The sequence below is a fragment of the Podarcis cretensis genome, assembly GCF_951804945.1.
Source record: "Podarcis cretensis genome assembly, chromosome: 12".
NCBI classification, from domain to species: Eukaryota; Metazoa; Chordata; class Lepidosauria; order Squamata; family Lacertidae; genus Podarcis; species Podarcis cretensis.
Genome location: NC_137181.1, coordinates 19,516,069 through 19,534,619, shown reverse-complemented (window position 1 = coordinate 19,534,619; position 18,551 = coordinate 19,516,069). Strand labels below are relative to the sequence as shown.

The 18,551-nt window shown below is 39.6% G+C and overlaps 1 protein-coding gene across 6 annotated transcripts in view; it reads left to right on the top strand.

Annotated features, from left to right (window-relative positions):
- CCDC7 (coiled-coil domain containing 7) overlaps positions 1–18,551 on the top strand; it is a 142,371-nt gene that overhangs the window by 119,483 nt on the left and 4,337 nt on the right. For 5 of the 6 annotated variants that reach the window (XM_079996283.1, XM_079996282.1, XM_079996285.1 and 2 more), the window contains 11 exons: positions 502–603; positions 2,565–2,684; positions 3,197–3,298; positions 3,514–3,612; positions 6,284–6,400; positions 7,937–8,050; positions 9,728–9,835; positions 13,287–13,406; positions 15,927–16,010; positions 16,654–16,773; positions 17,491–17,634. In XM_079996283.1, coding sequence (XP_079852409.1) covers positions 502–603; positions 2,565–2,684; positions 3,197–3,298; positions 3,514–3,612; positions 6,284–6,400; positions 7,937–8,050; positions 9,728–9,835; positions 13,287–13,406; positions 15,927–16,010; positions 16,654–16,773; positions 17,491–17,634 — 1,230 coding nt within the window. The remainder of the gene's footprint in view (positions 1–501; positions 604–2,564; positions 2,685–3,196; positions 3,299–3,513; positions 3,613–6,283; positions 6,401–7,936; positions 8,051–9,727; positions 9,836–13,286; positions 13,407–15,926; positions 16,011–16,653; positions 16,774–17,490; positions 17,635–18,551) is intronic. The other variant, XM_079996286.1, reaches the window with a different exon arrangement.

Below are 18,551 nucleotides of genomic sequence, written 5' to 3'. Positions count from 1 at the left end.
AGGGCCAGTTGCACTCCACGAGGGCTGTTGCTTCTTTCACTGCATTCCTCCATGGAATCCTGTTGCCAGACTTCTGACATAGTTACAGCCCTTGACATCTGCCCACCATTACCAGTAGACACTTCCAACAAAACTGTGCTCAGCTCTGCAGTCTTAACACCAGTGCTGATTCCAATAAGTTTGCTACTCTATCCATATGTATGAAGGTATAGAGACTATGAATAAGAACAGGGTGATTGCCTGCAGTTGTAGTTCTGCAGTTGTTTGTGCAAACACACAACTCCTTCCTTCCTTCCCCACTGCAGATATTTAGTGTGCTTGAAGTTTATCATATGACTATTTTATAGGGCCACTATATTGGTCAAGAATTTGAGCCGTACCCCTGCTGCATCTGCATGGAAGGGCATCTACCAAAAATCTAGTTTAGTTTTGGAATCTTTCCAAATGTACAGAGTGTGTGTGTGTATACAAATGACAACCTGTTAATATTTATCTTTGTAGAAATTGAATTTGACAAAATATATGAGAAAAGAACATTGCTTTTGGAAAACATGGAATTAAATCTGCAAGAGCTGAAAGACCTTGCAAAAGGTGGTGTAAGTGGTAAGTAAAGTGTTAAATTTTAGTATGTTGGGCATTCCTGCCCATGGACATAGCTTGGGCATCTGCCCCCCAATCAATACAAATCAATACAAATCTGAGGTTCTGGCTCCCCTAACAAAAGCCTGCCCCTACAACAAAAATCCTGGCTATGCCCATGTTTTGAGAGTTATAACCAGAGCAAATGTGAGACAGAAGCTGTGTATTCCTGCTCCATATAACTCTTTGTGTTTGAAGCCATATACACGTGACATTAGCTACAATTCATATCTATCCTGTAGAGTCTTTAGAAATACTGCTGTTTAATGCATTTTCCTTTAAACCAGTTTTCATAAAATGCACTTCTCAGTTATACTGAGGTGTGTACATTTAAGACAGTCTGTTGAGTAGGCAATCTGGTACTGTCGTATTGATGCTATTCAGTACCACTACCTAATATAATGTTATTTTTTATTAATAATCTTTACTAATTTTCATTTTGTATGTCCAAACAAATGCTGTAAAGAAAGGAAAATATGACAAATAACAGAAAAAGGACGATTGATCTTACTTGAATAGTAGATTTATTAGGTGGATGATGGGGTATTTGGATTGGGCTGTTCCTCTTGCACGAGACTCAGGCAGGAGCAAATAATTGTGGGAGGTAGATCATTTCTCTTCAGTTTTTCAGACTCGCCAAGCAGGAGCATTTTCACAAGAATCTCAAAACCAATTAAACATATGGCCTACATGGGTATATCTTACTGATAACCCTTGAAAACCATGGCTCTTAGAACGGGAGGAATGACTTGAAAGATTGTGACAAGCAATAGAGGACCCTGCTGGGTTTAGATGCTTTGTTTTTTCTTTTACTTTCTTATGCGTAGAACTACTCAAGCCTTGCAGAAACTCTGAGGAAACCATGAAGATTTCCCCTTTGCCGTGAATGCAGACTGCGGGAGGGAAATAAGCAGCTGAAGGGAACTGTTGATTTCAATATTACTGCAGGCAAGATGTGCCACAATAGCCCTTTGTGCCGCTGAAGTGGACAGGACTCACTGACATCTCTCCTTTACGCCTCTGCCGCGGACAGGAGGAAGATGATTTTACGCTGTGTTTTCTGTTGGCTTCTTTTTTCCCCAACCAGCAAAACCACAATTGTTGAAGTAAAGCCAGTGCGCTGAGTAAAAGGTCCAAAGGATGCTGAGGCAAACATGCAGAGCGGCTGTTAGTTGACAAAGCGCATGGTTGCTGCATCAGGCAGCCCACGCCGCAAAAACCATTAACAAAAATGATCCAACCACTAAAACAGCAACTGCCAGCAACAAGAACATAAAAAACAAGAAAGGAACGAAGTAAAAAATAGAAGTAAAGCAACTGAACACAGAATAGCGAAAGACCTGTAGCAAGGAGAAAGAGTGGCGGAGGACATGTAAAAATTGTGGGACGTCTACCTCCCACAGTTTTTTGCTCCTGTCTGAGTCTCGTGCAAGAGGAACAGCCCAGTCTGAATACTTTATCGCCCACTGTCATAAATGGAACAAATCAAGACAATGTTATTTTAAATTGTGTTTTGTTACATTTTTATTGATTTTTCTACGTACACTTCATAAAGTCTCACATATAGCATGTACAGGACAACATTGCATAACCTTTAGAGGTTTAGACAGCACTCTAGCCTGTGTCTTCAAGCAGCTCATATATATTTATTTATATGGGCTTACCGCATGCAATTGTTTTTGATGCATAAAATCTTTGCCAATCTGTCACTTGGGTACTAATGATTTCTGTCCACCTCTTCTATTAGATACTAAAATGAATTTGTACAATGTGGCTGGTAAAACTGTTTTGCAGCTATCTGGGCACATGGTATTAAAATTTAGGCTCCTTCAATGCAACGTGCCCTCTGTAACAGCACCATTTTTTTAGTTTACTTTTGTAGAGAACAGTTCTAAAAATGTAATTAGTAACTATCTTTTATCCAGAGAAGAAAACACAGGCGATAAGTGAGAAAAGAAACCGTTTGGTTTCTAGTTTTGAGGCAATTCTTCAAAATATGGAAGAAGCACTTAGTTTAGACCAAGGAGCAAGGACAAGACCTGATGGTAAGTCCAAAACAAAATCCCATGGAAATGGTGCTTCAGAGACATTGTCACAATAACTTCTGATTGCAGTTTGCTTAAAACCTAGAGCATTTGTTCTACAATACCTTTTCTGAGGATAATGTTTATTGACAGTAAATGCTGTTGTCTCTTGATTTTACTGTTTTATCTTTTGTAAATCATTTCGAGGTGTTTTTTTACAAGCAAGCAGGGTATAATTCTTTATTAAATATATAAATAAATACATAAATAAATATCTCTATCCTCACAATGAGAACACAATCCTGTTTTCATGGAAGACCAACTGAAAGGATTACAGGTTGCATTTTCTGCTGTTCTTTTCTATAGCTCTGAAAAATGTCAAATAGGAACTGCCACTTTATTCCATCCTGCTATTTCAGAATTCTCTTTGCTACAGAATCTCAGTGTTATATGATTCCAGTTTTAAAGGAAATAATAAATATTAATAAATATTGCTTTCTGTTATTGAATATAACCATTTTTACATTTCCTAGAGAGAAATATAAGTGATCTCATAGAACTTTCCAATCTAGAATCAAAACTGGATGAGATGGAAAATTTAGGAGTTTTTTCAGGCTTTCAACTGGATACTATAAGTGAGTAAAGAATTAACACCTTGTATATACAGTAGCATGTATTCCAAACTGGATTTAGGCTGAGGTTTGCCTTTTTTAAAAACAACTGGTCTATAAAGAACACAATGTAATTTCCTTAGTAGATAAATGCAAAAACCACTATTATATATAACAAAACATCTTTAAAGGCATTTTTTTCTTCATTTAGTTCATTAACATCTATTTTATTTTGTTAGGGAAAAAAATGTGCAAACTAAAAGAACAAAAAAAGAAATTGATTAGTAAATGGGAAAAATATTTTCTAAAAGAGTATCCAGAAGGATATATACCTGAACGTAAGTACAAATATGATTATATTATTGGGTTATTGGCAATTTTAATGTCTTATAATTAATTCCTGTCAAGTATTTTTGTTCACCTGTGAATGTTAGTCAAGAAACAGAATTTTAAATGCATTATAAACATGCAACACCAAATGACGCCAAAGGGTATTTTTCTTTTGTTATAACAATTTAATTTTTTGACTTATTTATAGTGTTTTTTCCTGTGTGTAGATCCACCTCTGGTCAATAATATTCTGCTTCTTCAGGTGTATCTGAAGAAGTGTGCATGCACACGAAAGCTCATACCAAATTCTGCTTCTTGTAAGCCAAGGATGGGGAATCTCCAACCCATCAGGTATTTCTGGACTGCAGATCCCCATCATCCATGACAATTGGCTATGCTGATTAGGGCTGATGGGAGATATAATCCTGCCACATTTGGAGGGCCACAGGTTTTCTCATTCTTGTTGTAATCCTTCTTTTCCATCCCCTTCCCTACCTAGTTTACTGTAACTATACTAAAAATGTTCAGTGCTATTTTTCTAGAAAAAGAGGTTCTGGAACTCACCATGAACACATCCCTTGTTCTATTATAATGACAATGGCACCCATCTGAGAGGTGCTGGAACTGAAGTCCAATGAGTTCTAGCTGAAAAAAGCCCTGAGAATGTTCAACACAACTACACGTGTCTGCAACTTTGGGGCATTGCCTTTCTTAATTCCCTGCTACCAGCTTGCAGATATAACATGTAAATGTATTATGATAGAAGGTGAACTAGCATGATTTACTAATCATTATTACCTGATAGTTTTTCTTCCCTTCCTTACCATGCTTCCAGCTGCCTACTACCTCCTCCCTGCCATGGGGAAGCCCCACCCCATAGCTCCTCATAGTAACTGTATCTTGGAATTCCTTTGAAGCAGCTCTCTCCAGCATTCCCTCTCCCACCTCCTTGTGCTGACTTACCTGATGGAATGCACACATTCACCATAACTTCTGTAAGTTAATAGGTGCCAGGTGAAAGCACTCCTCTTCTCCCAGGCCTTTGGGCAAATTAAACTATCTGCGGCTTTTAAATGTGTGTGTATTGTTTGGTTTGCATTTTTGTGGTTTTACACTGTACACCAGGGTGTATGGGATGTTAGGGGAGGGGTAGTACCTTTGGTGGGGGAATCATCGTGCTCCTTCTGGGGTAGTTTGACCACCTTTGTCCCCCACCCTGCACTCAGCTCTCACCTGTGGCTCATAGAAGCTGTCAGCATGCAACAGCAGCCACACCCTGGGAAGGGCTTTGACTGGCTGGCTAAACCAGATGAGAGTAGTAGATGGCCTCAAACCATTGTTGAATTAGGGACTTCCCATGCATGTGAAGGCAGGCTCTGGTGGATTGAGTAGATGCGACCAATTGTGGATACAACAGTCAAGAAAGCAGCTTCTGCAGAAGCTGTAGAGGGAAGTGAGGAGCAGGTGGGGCTCATCAACTTGGGAAAGTAGCCCATCTAGGAGAAGGAAAACTCTGATCCTAAACCTCTACTGCCTTCCAGGATATCTTTGGGAGAAGAAACAGCTAAGGAGTAAACCTTACACAAATCAGGAGTGTAGGCTCTAAGATGGTTGGATGGTGTCTTGTATGCCTTCTTCTGGCAGCTCCTGCTGCGCAGCTGGTGCCAAACACATTGCTCTGCTTTCCTTTAGACCACATCAGTGGGGATGAGAGGGAGGTTTTGTCACCTGGGCAGCCTAGGACCTCCATGCACGCTGCCCAGGTTTGAGCATTGGGGAGGTCACTTCAGAGCTGCTTATGCAGCAATTTGACTTCACCCCTGGAGATGCACTCCACTGTCTCTTGAGACAAATGGGTGCCAGCAATACTGTAAGCCACTGTGTGATCCTTGGACAACTGATTGTATGTAAATTTAATAAATAAAATAATAAATAAAAATACTTACCTTACACAAAAGTACTGTGCCTTCCCCCAAAAGCTATATCCTTCCTGACGTTCAAAACCTCTTCATTCTTTTATCTTTATTTTCAAAGGCCCAGTCTACATATTACATCTATCACAGAGAAATGTCAACAGATACAATAAGTTGTTATTGTATACAAAACACCATTAATGTTGAAGGTGTTTTACAGAGTACAAAAGGTCACATGCCTACCACAATGGCATCACAATCTAAAATTCAACATGGGATACAAATGAAGAAGGGAGGAGGGAGTGGAGATGGGAGAAACATGGGAAGAATGTGTGATTATAGTAGTCACATGTAATTAGACTTAGTTACAGCATGGTATGTGAACTAGGGCAACCTCATGGATACAGTGGCAGTTGAGGATAGGTTTTAGGTCAAAAGATTGGTTCTGGGAGGCAATTCTAGACATATGGCAAAGCATGTGAGAAAAGTCAAAATTGTTTAAGAGAGCAGGGAACCTTTGGATAATTGAGAGTGGAGAAGCTCTGTAGCACTGGTAAACATGTACTGCTTTCTCATCACACGGAGTGCCTCTGTGGCAGTGCCTTATGCTTTTGGATGGGATGGCATTGGCACAAAGTTTTATTTATTTATGATTAGTATTTGTTTAATTTATATCCCACTCTTCATCCCCAAAGGAGCCCAAGGCTCTTGCCTCATGTGAAGTTAAATTAAATTTTTCACTAAAGGTTTGCTTTTGTTTTTGAAGCCACCAAAAAAGACAAAACACCCAAAGAATTAGCTGGAAAAGGTTTGTTCTCATATTTGCGATCAAGTATCAAAGATCTGCAAGAACAAGGCATTATTCGGCAAGATAGCATGTCTGGTAAGTATTGTAGTCAAACTTTCTGTGTTTCTTTGAGTTTTCTGAACAGATAGACTAGGGCAGGCTAGGGCTAGACTAGAGCAGATAGACTAGGGCAGTGCATGGGTTGCATTAAAGCTCCAAAGAGCTTTTGTGGTCCTTCTATAATGCTGATGAAATTTGTCATTTTAAATAATAAAATAGTTGTTGCAGTTGTTAATTAAAAATCTTCTTATTGCGTCTACGGGATCCCAGCTGTGATGCCAGCCTTCAGAGGGCTCTCAGCACCAATAGGCCACTCTGCTATCACATGGCCACATGCAAGCCACCTCATTATGGGGGCAGTGCTGCTTTCTTCCTCTTTCCTCTGCTGCCTCCATTCTCCTCCTTTCCCTCTGCCCCCTCTTAATTTTTTTTTAAATGTTCATTACCACCATGTCAGCCCCATTTGCTAGACACTTGACTTTGAGACAAGGCCAAAGGCAGGGGTGGCACGTTCCATTTCAGTGCTCTGAAAATGTATAAAACATTTATTTTCTGCCTCCTTGGTCTCCCTTTCTTTCTGCTGTCCTTCTAGTTTTATTTTAACCTGCTATTACAACGAAGGTGTGCAAACTAGTTTTTGCTTTTTTGGGGGGGGGAGGGTTCAGGGTGGTGAGCAGGTATTTGGTGAGGCTAGGTAAGAAAGTTTTTTTTATGTGTGTGTTATTTTCTGTACATATGGTCTTAAATTGCTGCTTTATTTATTAACTTACATCCTATTGGGTTTTAGGATCTTCTTGGTGTTCTTATTTCAAATATTTATTTATTTATGCTTTAAAGTATTTGTGTGCGTTTGGGGGGGGGGGAGTCCAATGCCCAGACAGTTGGAGCAGGGTGGGGCGGGGGAGTTTGCTTTGTGCTAGTTATGTATATGAATGGTATGTATATGAATGTATACATGTATATGAATGGTAAAAGCAGAGGGGGGTGGTATTATAGCTAGGAGGGTCTTAGAAACCCTTCACTTAGGCACCCTTCTTCCTAACAGTTATATTTGGTGTTCTTCAAGACACACAAAAGGTAAAGGAAGTTGAGTTAGTCTGTAAAAACAAAAACCCCCAAACAAAATCCATAGTCAGGAAGCCATGACTGAAGTTTCAATCATCCCAATCCCACTTAAAGGATGCGAGGGACTTGGGTTTGATTTACTGGGTCTCTTAAATTTGTGTGTGTTGGTGCTTTATTGTACACCTGTACATCTTTTCTGTACACCTGAGTGAAATTTGAGCTAGGTACAATTAGTTATTATTTATTTATTACCCACCCTTAAGTCCATAAAGTAAGGATATTTTTCAATAAAAACTGAAAAGTAGACTGCTCAGAAGTTTTCTAAACTTAAAATCACAGAATCATAGAATGGTAGAGTTGGAAGGTACCTGAGGATCATCTAGTCCAACCCCCTGCAATGCATGAAAATGCAGCTGTCCCATATGGGGATCGAACCTGCAACCCTGGTGTTATCAGCAACATGCTCTAACAGGCTATCCAGGAATAAATTCAAATTATTTTTCTTAGAGGTAGAATTGGATCAGCTAGCAAAAGAAAAAAGAATTGTGGACAGATATTTTGAAGAAGTTCCAATAGAATTCCTGCCTTCAGAGGTTGCTGCTTTAAGTACACAATATGAGGGTGAGTGGGAAGAATATAATATAGTAGGATTAACATATCTGATGGTCTTGTTTAACAAAATCCAAGAACTTATACAGAATTGTTTGACCCAAGGATATAACTGGGGTTGTTTTTTTCTGAATGAGGAGCAGTCACAGGAATAAGACTTGTAATATATTGTAATATTACAGTACATTGTGTATACTTTGCAGAACAAAACCCCCAGAAAAGGGTTGTTAATATATTCCACAAAATGTGGTAAAGATCACTGGCTTAGAGCTTAGATAGTTTTAAAGGATAGAGGAAAGAATGAATAAATATATTCACCTACATATTCCTGAGCTGCTGATTATTAATATGTAACAAGTAGCAAACTCTTTCATTACGATCAGCAAGGGTGAAGTCTCTTTTGCAGGAAGCATTAGCACCAGTAGCCCTCCTCTCAAATTACATCCTGCATTTACTTTAGTCCATGGAATTCATTGGTTGTCAGACTCAGAACCAGATGTATCATTAGGCAGAATAAGACAACCATTTCAGGTGATAGATACTTTGGGGGAGGGGTGAGAACACGGATGCAGCAATGCCCTAGCTGTCCTCTTCTGTTGGTGCGTGGCATTTGGAACGACCTGCTGCATCATTGTGTAACCAAAAATCATGGTGAGACAAATTGCTGTTTTATCAAGGAACTAATGCTTGATTCTTATTACATCTGAGCAATTTGAGCTGAACAAATTTATATTCCAAACCAGGTTATGTTGTCATCATGTCTAACTTGGCGTTCGAAGAAAATACAGTCGTACCTTGGAAGTCAAACGGAATCCATTCCGGAAGTCTGTTTGACTTCTGAAACGTTTGGAAACCAAAGTGCAGCTTCTGATTGGATGCAGGAAGCTCCTACAGCCAATTGGAAGCCGCAGAGGCCTTGTTGGATGTTCAGCTGCCAAAAGAACGTTAGAAAATTGGAACACTCACTTTCGGTTTTCGATTGTTTGGGAGCCAGAACGTTTGACTCCCAAGATGTTCGGGAGCTGAGGTACATCTGTATTGGAGGCTAGCAATCCAATGATTCTTTGCAGTTTTCTACTTTTTTGAATAATAGAGCTAGTGAATAGGTTTTACGGTCCAGTCGACTCTCATCTTTTGTGCAGGTTATGTTCTAGGGATAGCATGTAAAGCCAAAATGACATATAGTCAAAACAGCCCTTTAAACACCAGAAAATGGCTTGTAAAAGGCACAGTGCAGCATTTACTGGTTTCTGGCAACTGCATTACTTAGTCTGTGCACTCTCTAACTGTACTTCTAAACACTCTCTCTGCACCTCTGAACACTCCCAAGGTGAGTGGGATGAAGGGTGGGATTGCTGATGTTTTCCCTGCAATACCCACCCACCCCCTTTTGCCCAGTCAAGCACGTAAAGCTGAATTCACACAAGTTTAATGTGCATAAGTTGAGAGTCAGCTTTGTAAGAAATCTAACATTCTTTATCTGTTGGAATTGCATGCAGAATGTGTTTGACATGTACTGGTTCCACCTTCAGAAAATTTTCAAAACTTGCACCCTTTTTTGTTTTGTGTAACTGCAATTTACTCTACTACTTCTGGCTGTGGCTTTCAGAGACTCTGAAATATAGATAAGCCCCTGTGATCCTATATAGTTCCTGTGATTAAGTATATTTTATTTGTTTTATCTTATAGATGAGAAATCATTAAAACGAAGGGCTTTGGCTGCAAAATTGGAGGCAAATATAAGAGATCTTCAATCTGCTCTTCAAGTAGATAAACTAGAAAAACCTAAATTTGAGAGTGAGTGCAAAGGCAAATTATATAGCAGAAACATCTTTTGCTCAGAAAATAGTTAATTACACAGTCTTTTGTCCAGGGCTTTTTTTTCAGTTGGAACTCACTGGAACCCTTCTGGCCCCTCCCAGTTCTGGCCCCTCCCAGGTGTGTGCCATTGCCTTTATAAGAGAACAAGGAAAGCACCTTTTTCTAGAAAAAATAGCACTGCTTTTGTCAACCAATAGATAAAACTGTAAAACATGGTTAAACAATGTCCCACAGTCACCAGAGTGTTGGATCAGTTGCAACAGGAAACCATCTATGTCAGCTCTTAAATGCCTGCTGAAAAATTTGTTCCACCAGTTATAGCTTTCCACAATGGTTAATTGTTGTCTCCTGTTATCTTTGTTATATTATTTTTATTATGCTTTATGTATTATTGCTATAAACCACTTTGATACTTTTTCTTTTTATGATATAGCAGTATATAAATATTTTATAAACAAATAAATAGAAATACTTAACTACAAGAATGAGTTGCAGCAAGCCTCTTGCTTGTGCATACTGCCCTTCCCCTTTCACACTCACAAGGTGGAACTGCTCATGGGTGTGAAGCACAGTGACATCAGAACTCAGGGAACTGTAAACGTATCTTTACATATGTTTTCTAAGCATGGTTAAATTCAAGTGTTCTCATCTGTGAATGCTGACTTGAGTAGAAAAATTATGTAGAGTGTTTACATACATTTATGAGGGTCACTCATTAAAGATTTCCTCTGACCCACTTCCGGTTATCGTAGGAGGATTAAATTGTACTTGTATAATGATACATCTCTCCACAGGTAACGTGGTAATTTGTAGCTCTGAACTCCTAACAGTTGCTCTGCTACAGGTGCTAACGTGGAGTAATGTCTGATAATGGTACCAGTTGAATGCAGAGCGGTCATCAGCATCCTGTACTTGAAAGGGTGCACACCACGGGAGCTATCTGATGAGATGAACAGGACTTGTGGGGAGGATGCCCCATCGTTTGATGTAGTCAAGCACTGGCATCGCCTGTTCAAGTGTTGTTGGACTTTGGTGGAAACTGCTCCCATTCCTGGGCGATCACAGTCTCCCATTGATGAAGACACCATCCAGCAAGTGGAGGCCACCATTTTGGAGGATCGCTACATAACCGTTCACCAACTAGCTGCAGATGTCAAGATCAGTGTGGGCTCTGTAGAAAAAACCCCATCCATGACCATTTATACATGGGAAAGGTGTCCGCACGGTGGATTCCCCAGCTGCTGACGCCTTTCCAGAAGCAGGAACGAGTCACATGCTCACAGGCTCTTTTGGCCATGTGTCACAAAACCCATGATGACTTCTTTGCCAGACTAATTACTCAGGACGAAACATGGGTCCATCATTAGGACCCAGAGACTAAATCCCAGTCCAAGCAATGGAAGCACTCTATTTCACCACCTCCAAAGAAGGCACGTGTCCAACTGTCAGCAGGCAAGGTCATGCTCATGGTCTTTTGGGACTTTTCCATTTCACCTTTAGTTGCAGACATGGAACTGTTGCATGTCACATGTCTGTTTACGTTCCAGCACAGCTTGCTGGGAACTTCCATTGTGTGTATAGCTTTTGCTTTTCACTGTCTCTCTGAGGAGAATAAAGGGAAGCGACATGTTTTCTTTGTCCTGATTTATGCTTAATAAATCTGCAGCTTGTTAGTACATTTCCAGAAGCCTCACACCTGTTCTGTTTGCGCAGTATGCATCTGCTAATATAGCGTGGTCAGGCTTTTGAAGTCTGAGTCACTTATTTACGTCACACCAGAGATCGGGGGATCATCACGGCTGGAAAGGCATGATCCAGCTGGGAGCTAGCCAGCTGGCATCTCGACCCCCGAAGGATGCCAACACACGGAGTAGTGGTGATGGATTTCCTGGTAAAGGGTGCCACAATTACCAGGACATACTATGCTTCACTGCTGCAGAAATTGAGGAAGGCCATCAAAATTGAGGGGCATGGTATGCTGACCAAAGTTGCCCACCTCCTGCAGGATAACGCCCCGGTTCACAACTTGCATGTTTCTCAGACGGAAGCACAGTCCTGTGGCTATGAAGTCCTTCCTCACCCCCCTTATTCTCCTGACCTCACACCATCGGACTTCCACCTCTTTCCAACCATTCCAATCTTTCCAAGCATTTTCCAGACGATGAAATGCTGATTTCTGAGGCCATGTTATGGCTTCTAACGCAACCTGCCAACTTCTACAGATGAGGTCTCCACAGCTGCATAAAACAATGGGGGAAGTGTGTGAATCTTGCTGGTAGCTACATAGAGAAGGACTAATAACTGTGCCCAGTTAAGTTTGTCTCAGTCCAAGGGAAGTACATCAGGGGAAATCTTTAATGAGCGCTCCTCGTATATACACACATCTAAAAGGTTATGGAATGTCCTCTGGGAACCAAAGGAGAAAGGAAAGGTTTTTTACCATGAATTCCTGTTACCATTTTATCTTGGAGGGCATTCCACCCACCACTGTGTATTCCAGCAGACTATGGTTATCCTCCTCAGGCTTATACCATTGTATACATTTTGATGAAGTAGGGAGGGATTCCTGGGAAAGTTTCTTTCTGGCTTGTTTCATCTCCTGTTTTTTTCTGTTTCTTCAGCTGTTCAGTATTGTGCTTCAGTTATGAACTCTCCTTCAGATGTTGTTGTTTTTTTAAACAAAAGATATTATGGCTTCTTTTGTTCTTCTATTCTGGTAGCCCTTCCCAGATTGGGAAGATGATCCACATTTTTGGATCCTGCCTGCTGTCCACAGGGAAATACTATCCTGAAGGTTCTGGAGTGTGCTCCAGGAGTCACAATGAACAGGAATTTACAGGAAAGCCTCCCTTTCTCTACTTCCTCAGCTGCAGGTTTATTTTATACTTTGCATTGATGAAGCAGATGTATGTTCTGTTGTAGCAAAAGGAAGAACAAAATAAAAACAGTTGAAATGTAATAGTAGAGAGGTATTAAGTGGCTAGCTGTTTTTAGTCAAAGTTTAATGGGTCTATCTTGATTGAACACCACTAGTGACTTCCTCCTGCCTCTCAACTCTTTCATTTTCAGCTTCTTATTTACTTTGTCTTTTCTTTTGGGAAGGATTCCAGGTACTGGGGATTGGATGGGGGATCAGTTAATCTCTTCAGTGCTACAATGAAGCAACTGGAGGTCACATGCAGCAGCCCAAACCCAAGATGTGGTGTGGTATCCTGTGGCCACAATGGCTCCCACCATATGAATCTGTATTGCTATGATATCAAGTATTTAAATTCTCCACAGCAGGCTTAATCTACAAGTGGAATATTCAACTGCTGCAAGGGACTGCAAGTTTTGCAACATGGTTGTGTTTTTTAGGGGGACGGGAATTGTATATTGGACCTATTTTATCTTATTCTCTCCATAACATGTAAATAATCTCTCTCAGTACCAAAAAGCGTTTTACGGACAACAGGCAAACGGAGACTTAGTTCACTTGAGCCATCAGATCAGCTCGCATTGAGACCACAACTTTCAGGGCTGCAGATACACATAAGTAAAGTACCTGGTAAGTACAAAACGTGTTATCTAAAGTATCGTGTGTGCTTCCAAGGATGCTCCTTATACTGTGCATTATTTGATATGGTTACTGAGGACCCAAATGGGTTGGGTTATGACCCTCGTCACGTGACGGTGGCAGGAGAGCAAAGAACTCTGGGAACTCTAATCTTCTCTGTCAGCTAAGTGTTTTTATCTTCAACAACACTTTATTTCTACTTCTTTACTGTTCCCTCCTGTATCCTTTCACTTTCTAGTATCGTGTGTATGTCCATTTTCAAACTTTACTCCTTTGTTTTCTTTCCTCCGCTGAGGTTAAATAAATAAAACACACACACACACACACACACACACACAAAACCCTCCTGCTTCCCGTTTTGCTTTTGCTTTCCCTTCTCATTTCCTTGTTTCCTCTATTTGACTGCAGGCAAGGCATTTTTTTTTTATTACTGATTATTTTGGATCCTTGAAGTGCCAATGGTTTTTCTATCATGCAACCATTGGCCTTCTCAACTGTCCTCTTCCATCACCGGCTCCTTAGCAACAGTTGCCGCCTTGTTCCAGTTGTGCGATTCCTCAGCAGCGTGTTCTGCTTTGCACACAGTTGCCTGTTTATAACAGCTGGTGCTTGGCAAAACATTACATTTCACAAAAGGGTGGGATATTATGCAGTTGCAACAAAAGAATAAGGAGAATGTTGTTTGTGATGATATTATACTCTCAGATTTTTTTTTCTAGAACAAACATTGAAGGCAGGTTGAAAGATTAATAATGAGACAGGGAGTGCATCATCAAATTTCTTGCTTCATTTGGTTCTAATTGTCCATTTGAAATGTATATATATTAGACAGAATGCATTACTAGGTGTGTTTTTAAGTTTGCTTTATTTGCTATGTATAAATATTATTGTGTTGCCTTGAATGTCTATTTTGATATGAGTGGAGGAATATAAATGTGAAAAGTTTATTTACACATTAAAAAATATAACATATTCAGAAAATTAGCATGATCTTACTGAAAGTGGTTAAAAGTGTCTTGTATAAAAATAATATGAAATTGCAAGGCTGCAGTCAAGGATTTTTGTTGTTTTTGTTTTTATCTTTCACTTAGTGATTAGTTTGATTGAAGCTGGACATTTAGGTTCATGAAGCAGAGTGCATGTTTGTAATATGCCTGTTCACTCTGAACTCACACTTATGAAATCTATGCTTGGGCACAGCTAGCTTCAGAAATTTCTAGAATGTAGGCAAAGTTATTGATGTTTACCCTTCTCACACACAAAGGAGAGGTACTTGTGCATTAAGAGGTGGGGGTTTTGCCTTCCTTCTTCTCAGGCCTCTTCAAGCCACTGTGTGGACAGATACCATGGGGTATAGCAGTTATTGAGGTCACTGGCAACTATGTCACAGCCACTAAATGTCAGATAGGAGACCAGATGGATCTAGTCGAGAAAACTATCAAAGGGGGAGGAACCTGGTAGAGAAAATAAGAAGAGACAATGGCTGCAGCAGTGGTTCAGTTCAGAATGACCATTTTGCAGACATGGAGCAATCTATCCCATGTTCTCTCCTCTCTGGATAAATTATCCTGCTATCAGCATTATGAACAGTGTAGACTATCGTCTTGGGACAAACTTGATATGGTGCAGTAGACCAATTCATCCTAGACAGATTATTCAAAGTGCCCATACCATGATAGTAGAAATTATTCAGATCTCCAGGAGAATAAGCCCTCTGGTGGAGATTGTAGTTAATTGAACAGCAAAATTGTTGTTGCTCCTTACGTTTAGGCAGAATTTCCTTTCTTGTAACTTGAATCCATTGATTTGGGACTTATCCTCCAGAGCAGGAAAAACAAGCTTGCTCCATCTGCGATATGACAGCCCTTTAGATATTTGAGGATGGCTATCATATCTCCTCTTAGTCTCCTCTTTAACTGGCTATATTGCTTTGATATATTCCAATAATTTTGTCACAGTGGATAATCTAGAGAAGAACCTTGCCTATAATTTGTATAATGTAATTCCAACCCCCACCTTTGGAGCCAAAAATGAAAGCCTATACAGGTAGAGAGATAACAGAGACTGAACTGAAGAAGAAGATTTGAAGATGTTTGTTTAATATTTGTAGGCTGGTAGATCTTTTGTGAATATAGTTCACTGGAGAGATCCCCTCTGCTATCATGTTGGTTTTTCAAATTACTTGAGCAATTTTTTATTTTTAATGCAGTTCCATTAGTTAAGGCTCTGTTTGTCTGCTGCTTTCAAAGTTATCAGCTGGATGATTGCCTGAGGGAGCAGAACAGTCTTCACTGCTTTTTGTATACACATCTGTAAATTACACTGAGCTATGGGTTACAACTCAGTTGCTTTGGACTGGTACTATAAATAAGTCAAAGGACAGCTTACCTATCAGGATCCAGCTGACTATAGTAGAAAATCATTTTTCATGTATGGAGAAAACTTATTTGTGTCAACAGTTAACTTTATGTATGAATATTTTCCTCCCCATTGTGCAATGGGAACATATAGTGGCAAACAGAATCAAGCGTGAGAGCAAAACAGTAGATGCAGGATACGATATGACAGTCCAGGAGGAGCAAGACCAACTTCTAAGTAAGTCTTATACATGCTTAGCATGCTCCCATGTAAAATGGGACACTGTTGAAAATCAACTTTAAGGAGGTAATGCACATTTAACCATAGCCTTTATTTTGACAAGGTATTAACTCCACCCTTTAAAACATTTATATCATTAGGATAATATTGGAGTGAGGAATTTTTGAATCTGATGGGTGGTGGTTGAACCTTTTAGATAAACCACCGTGTGCAGTCCCTTCTACAACATGCACAAGATCAGTGGGTATAAGAAAATCTACTGCATCCTGCTGCTAAAATTATGTGTGCACATGGTGCTTACTCCAGCCAACAGAATCTCAAGCACATAGAAGGCACATAGTCCTGATATCACCTGGTGGGGATTTGGTACTGACAGCACTGTGGGAAACTTAAATATTTCCAAGGTAAATTATTAACTGTGCTGCTGAAGGACCACATATTTTGACAGAGAACAAATATACAAGAAAATATGAAATAACATATCCATTAGTCATGCAAATATTACTGTGCAGTTTAAACCTTATTTTATAGATTAAAAACAAATTACTTGGTATCTTGTATTCTTTGCAATTTATTGGTTGTGAACTGTCAGTTGTTAGGCTTCATATTAATAAGCCCTTTTCTGTGTCTGTCTTTGCAGAGAGGGACATAGAACTGGCATTAAAAGGACGGCTTCTGGAAGAATTTCCAGAGAGCAAAGTATCTTTGCCACAATTGGATAGTTCTTCTTACCTTCATGCAAATTCACACAGACTTGCTTGTAAGTAATGATTAGTATACATGTTGGGATATGGGCTTGATGAGTGAGTAAAATATGGGGTCCTGATTTAGGTAGAGAACAATAGAGTATTAAGACCAGTCAACACACAACCTGCCAGACAAGTGTAGATTAAAGCATTTTATTATTTAGCAAGAAAAAATTGACAAACATCCTCCTCATACTACCAAAGCTTAAACATTTAAAAGGAGAAGACATTTTTACAACTCTGGAGGTGGAACCTCTCAGTCAGAAGAGCTTAAGACATACATTTCATAGTTTCAAAGCTTCTCTAGACCTTGGCTTGATGATGCCAAACTTTTAGTTTTCAAGTTTGGATCTCACCTCAACCAATCAGATTCTGCTGATGGTGCAGAACTGGCTAACCTCTCCTATTTTTATGTCTTAGTCTGCTTGTTAAGACCCTTGCCTCCATCTGATTACTTAACATACCATATTTCATATCCTGTCCAGAAAAATATAACAAACACTTCTAACTTCACTAGATCAATTTGAAATTCATCCTTCCCCCTTTCCAGAAGCATTTAATCATCAGACAAGCTGAATCTTTCAATACCATTCACAAATTTGGTAAATGTAAAAGTCTAAAAGCAGTTAGCAAAGATTACCCACCTGCAGTTTTGGATAGTGGATATGCAGAAAAAAATAAATGTTTTTAGAATGTTTTTTGAATTAAGTAAACAATTTGTTTTGTTTCAGTGGAGGCTGCAATGCAAGAAATATTAGAGTTTAACAAGAATTTACTTCCAAGCCATAGAACAAATCTGCAACAAGCATTGCATCTTGCAAGTTATCAGTTACAACAAAAACAGCTACAACAACAACATCAAGCCAATGCGCTTGGTAAGGAATGGGTTAATTGTGTACAAATATGGCATTCAGACTCTTTGTTACATTTCCAGTTACCCTGTGAGTATGCTGTTATCATGAATTATTTGATTATTTTAATCAAATTTCTGTGCAAATATTTTAAATTATTTACATCTTTTTTCAAAAACACACACTTTAAAGTAACTTTTTTTTCTGATTATTTGAACTGGTGTCTTCCTGAATACACCCTTGCATCTCCTTGCAATGTGATTTTTAAAATTTCTAAGTTATTTTTTAAAACAGAGATGAAAAAGTCTTGATTTCTCACTGTATTTTATTCCTCCCATCTCCATTTAAATATTGTCCTATGTCTTAGAATGCTTTACTTTAAAAGACCACCCAGTGCATTCATAATCATGATGATACCTCCCTCTAGATCAGTAAGCTTTTCATGGGAAGGGGTGGGGGGTACCCTGTTCTCCAGACTGAATCTGCCTGGTGCACAGTAGAGTCTTTTCAAGCTCCCAAGAGCTTGATTTTTCTGAGCTTCCTATCCCTCACCAGCCCAACACATCCTTAACATGGATGAGAGGCCATTTACATAGGGAAGGGAGGGGGCAACTGTTGATCCACAGCTTGAGTGAAAGCTTTGTATTTTCATGGCTTGGGGCAGATACATGGATTGGGCTGTGTGTTACAGCATAGTTACAGAAAGACAAACTGTGGCAAGATGCTCAGGCCTGCTGCAGCCTTCTCAAGTACCGCTACCATAATAAAGACAAGACACAGCAACACTGAATAGAAGGGCTGTTTCAGTGTTCGTCCAATTCACTCCTATCCATATAGGGAAGGCAAGGGCCAGGGCCAGAGAGACAACATCTCCTCAAGGAACAAGTTCTATGATGGCACACTTTCTAGCCTTCATGGAAAGACCAGAAACCTGCAATGAG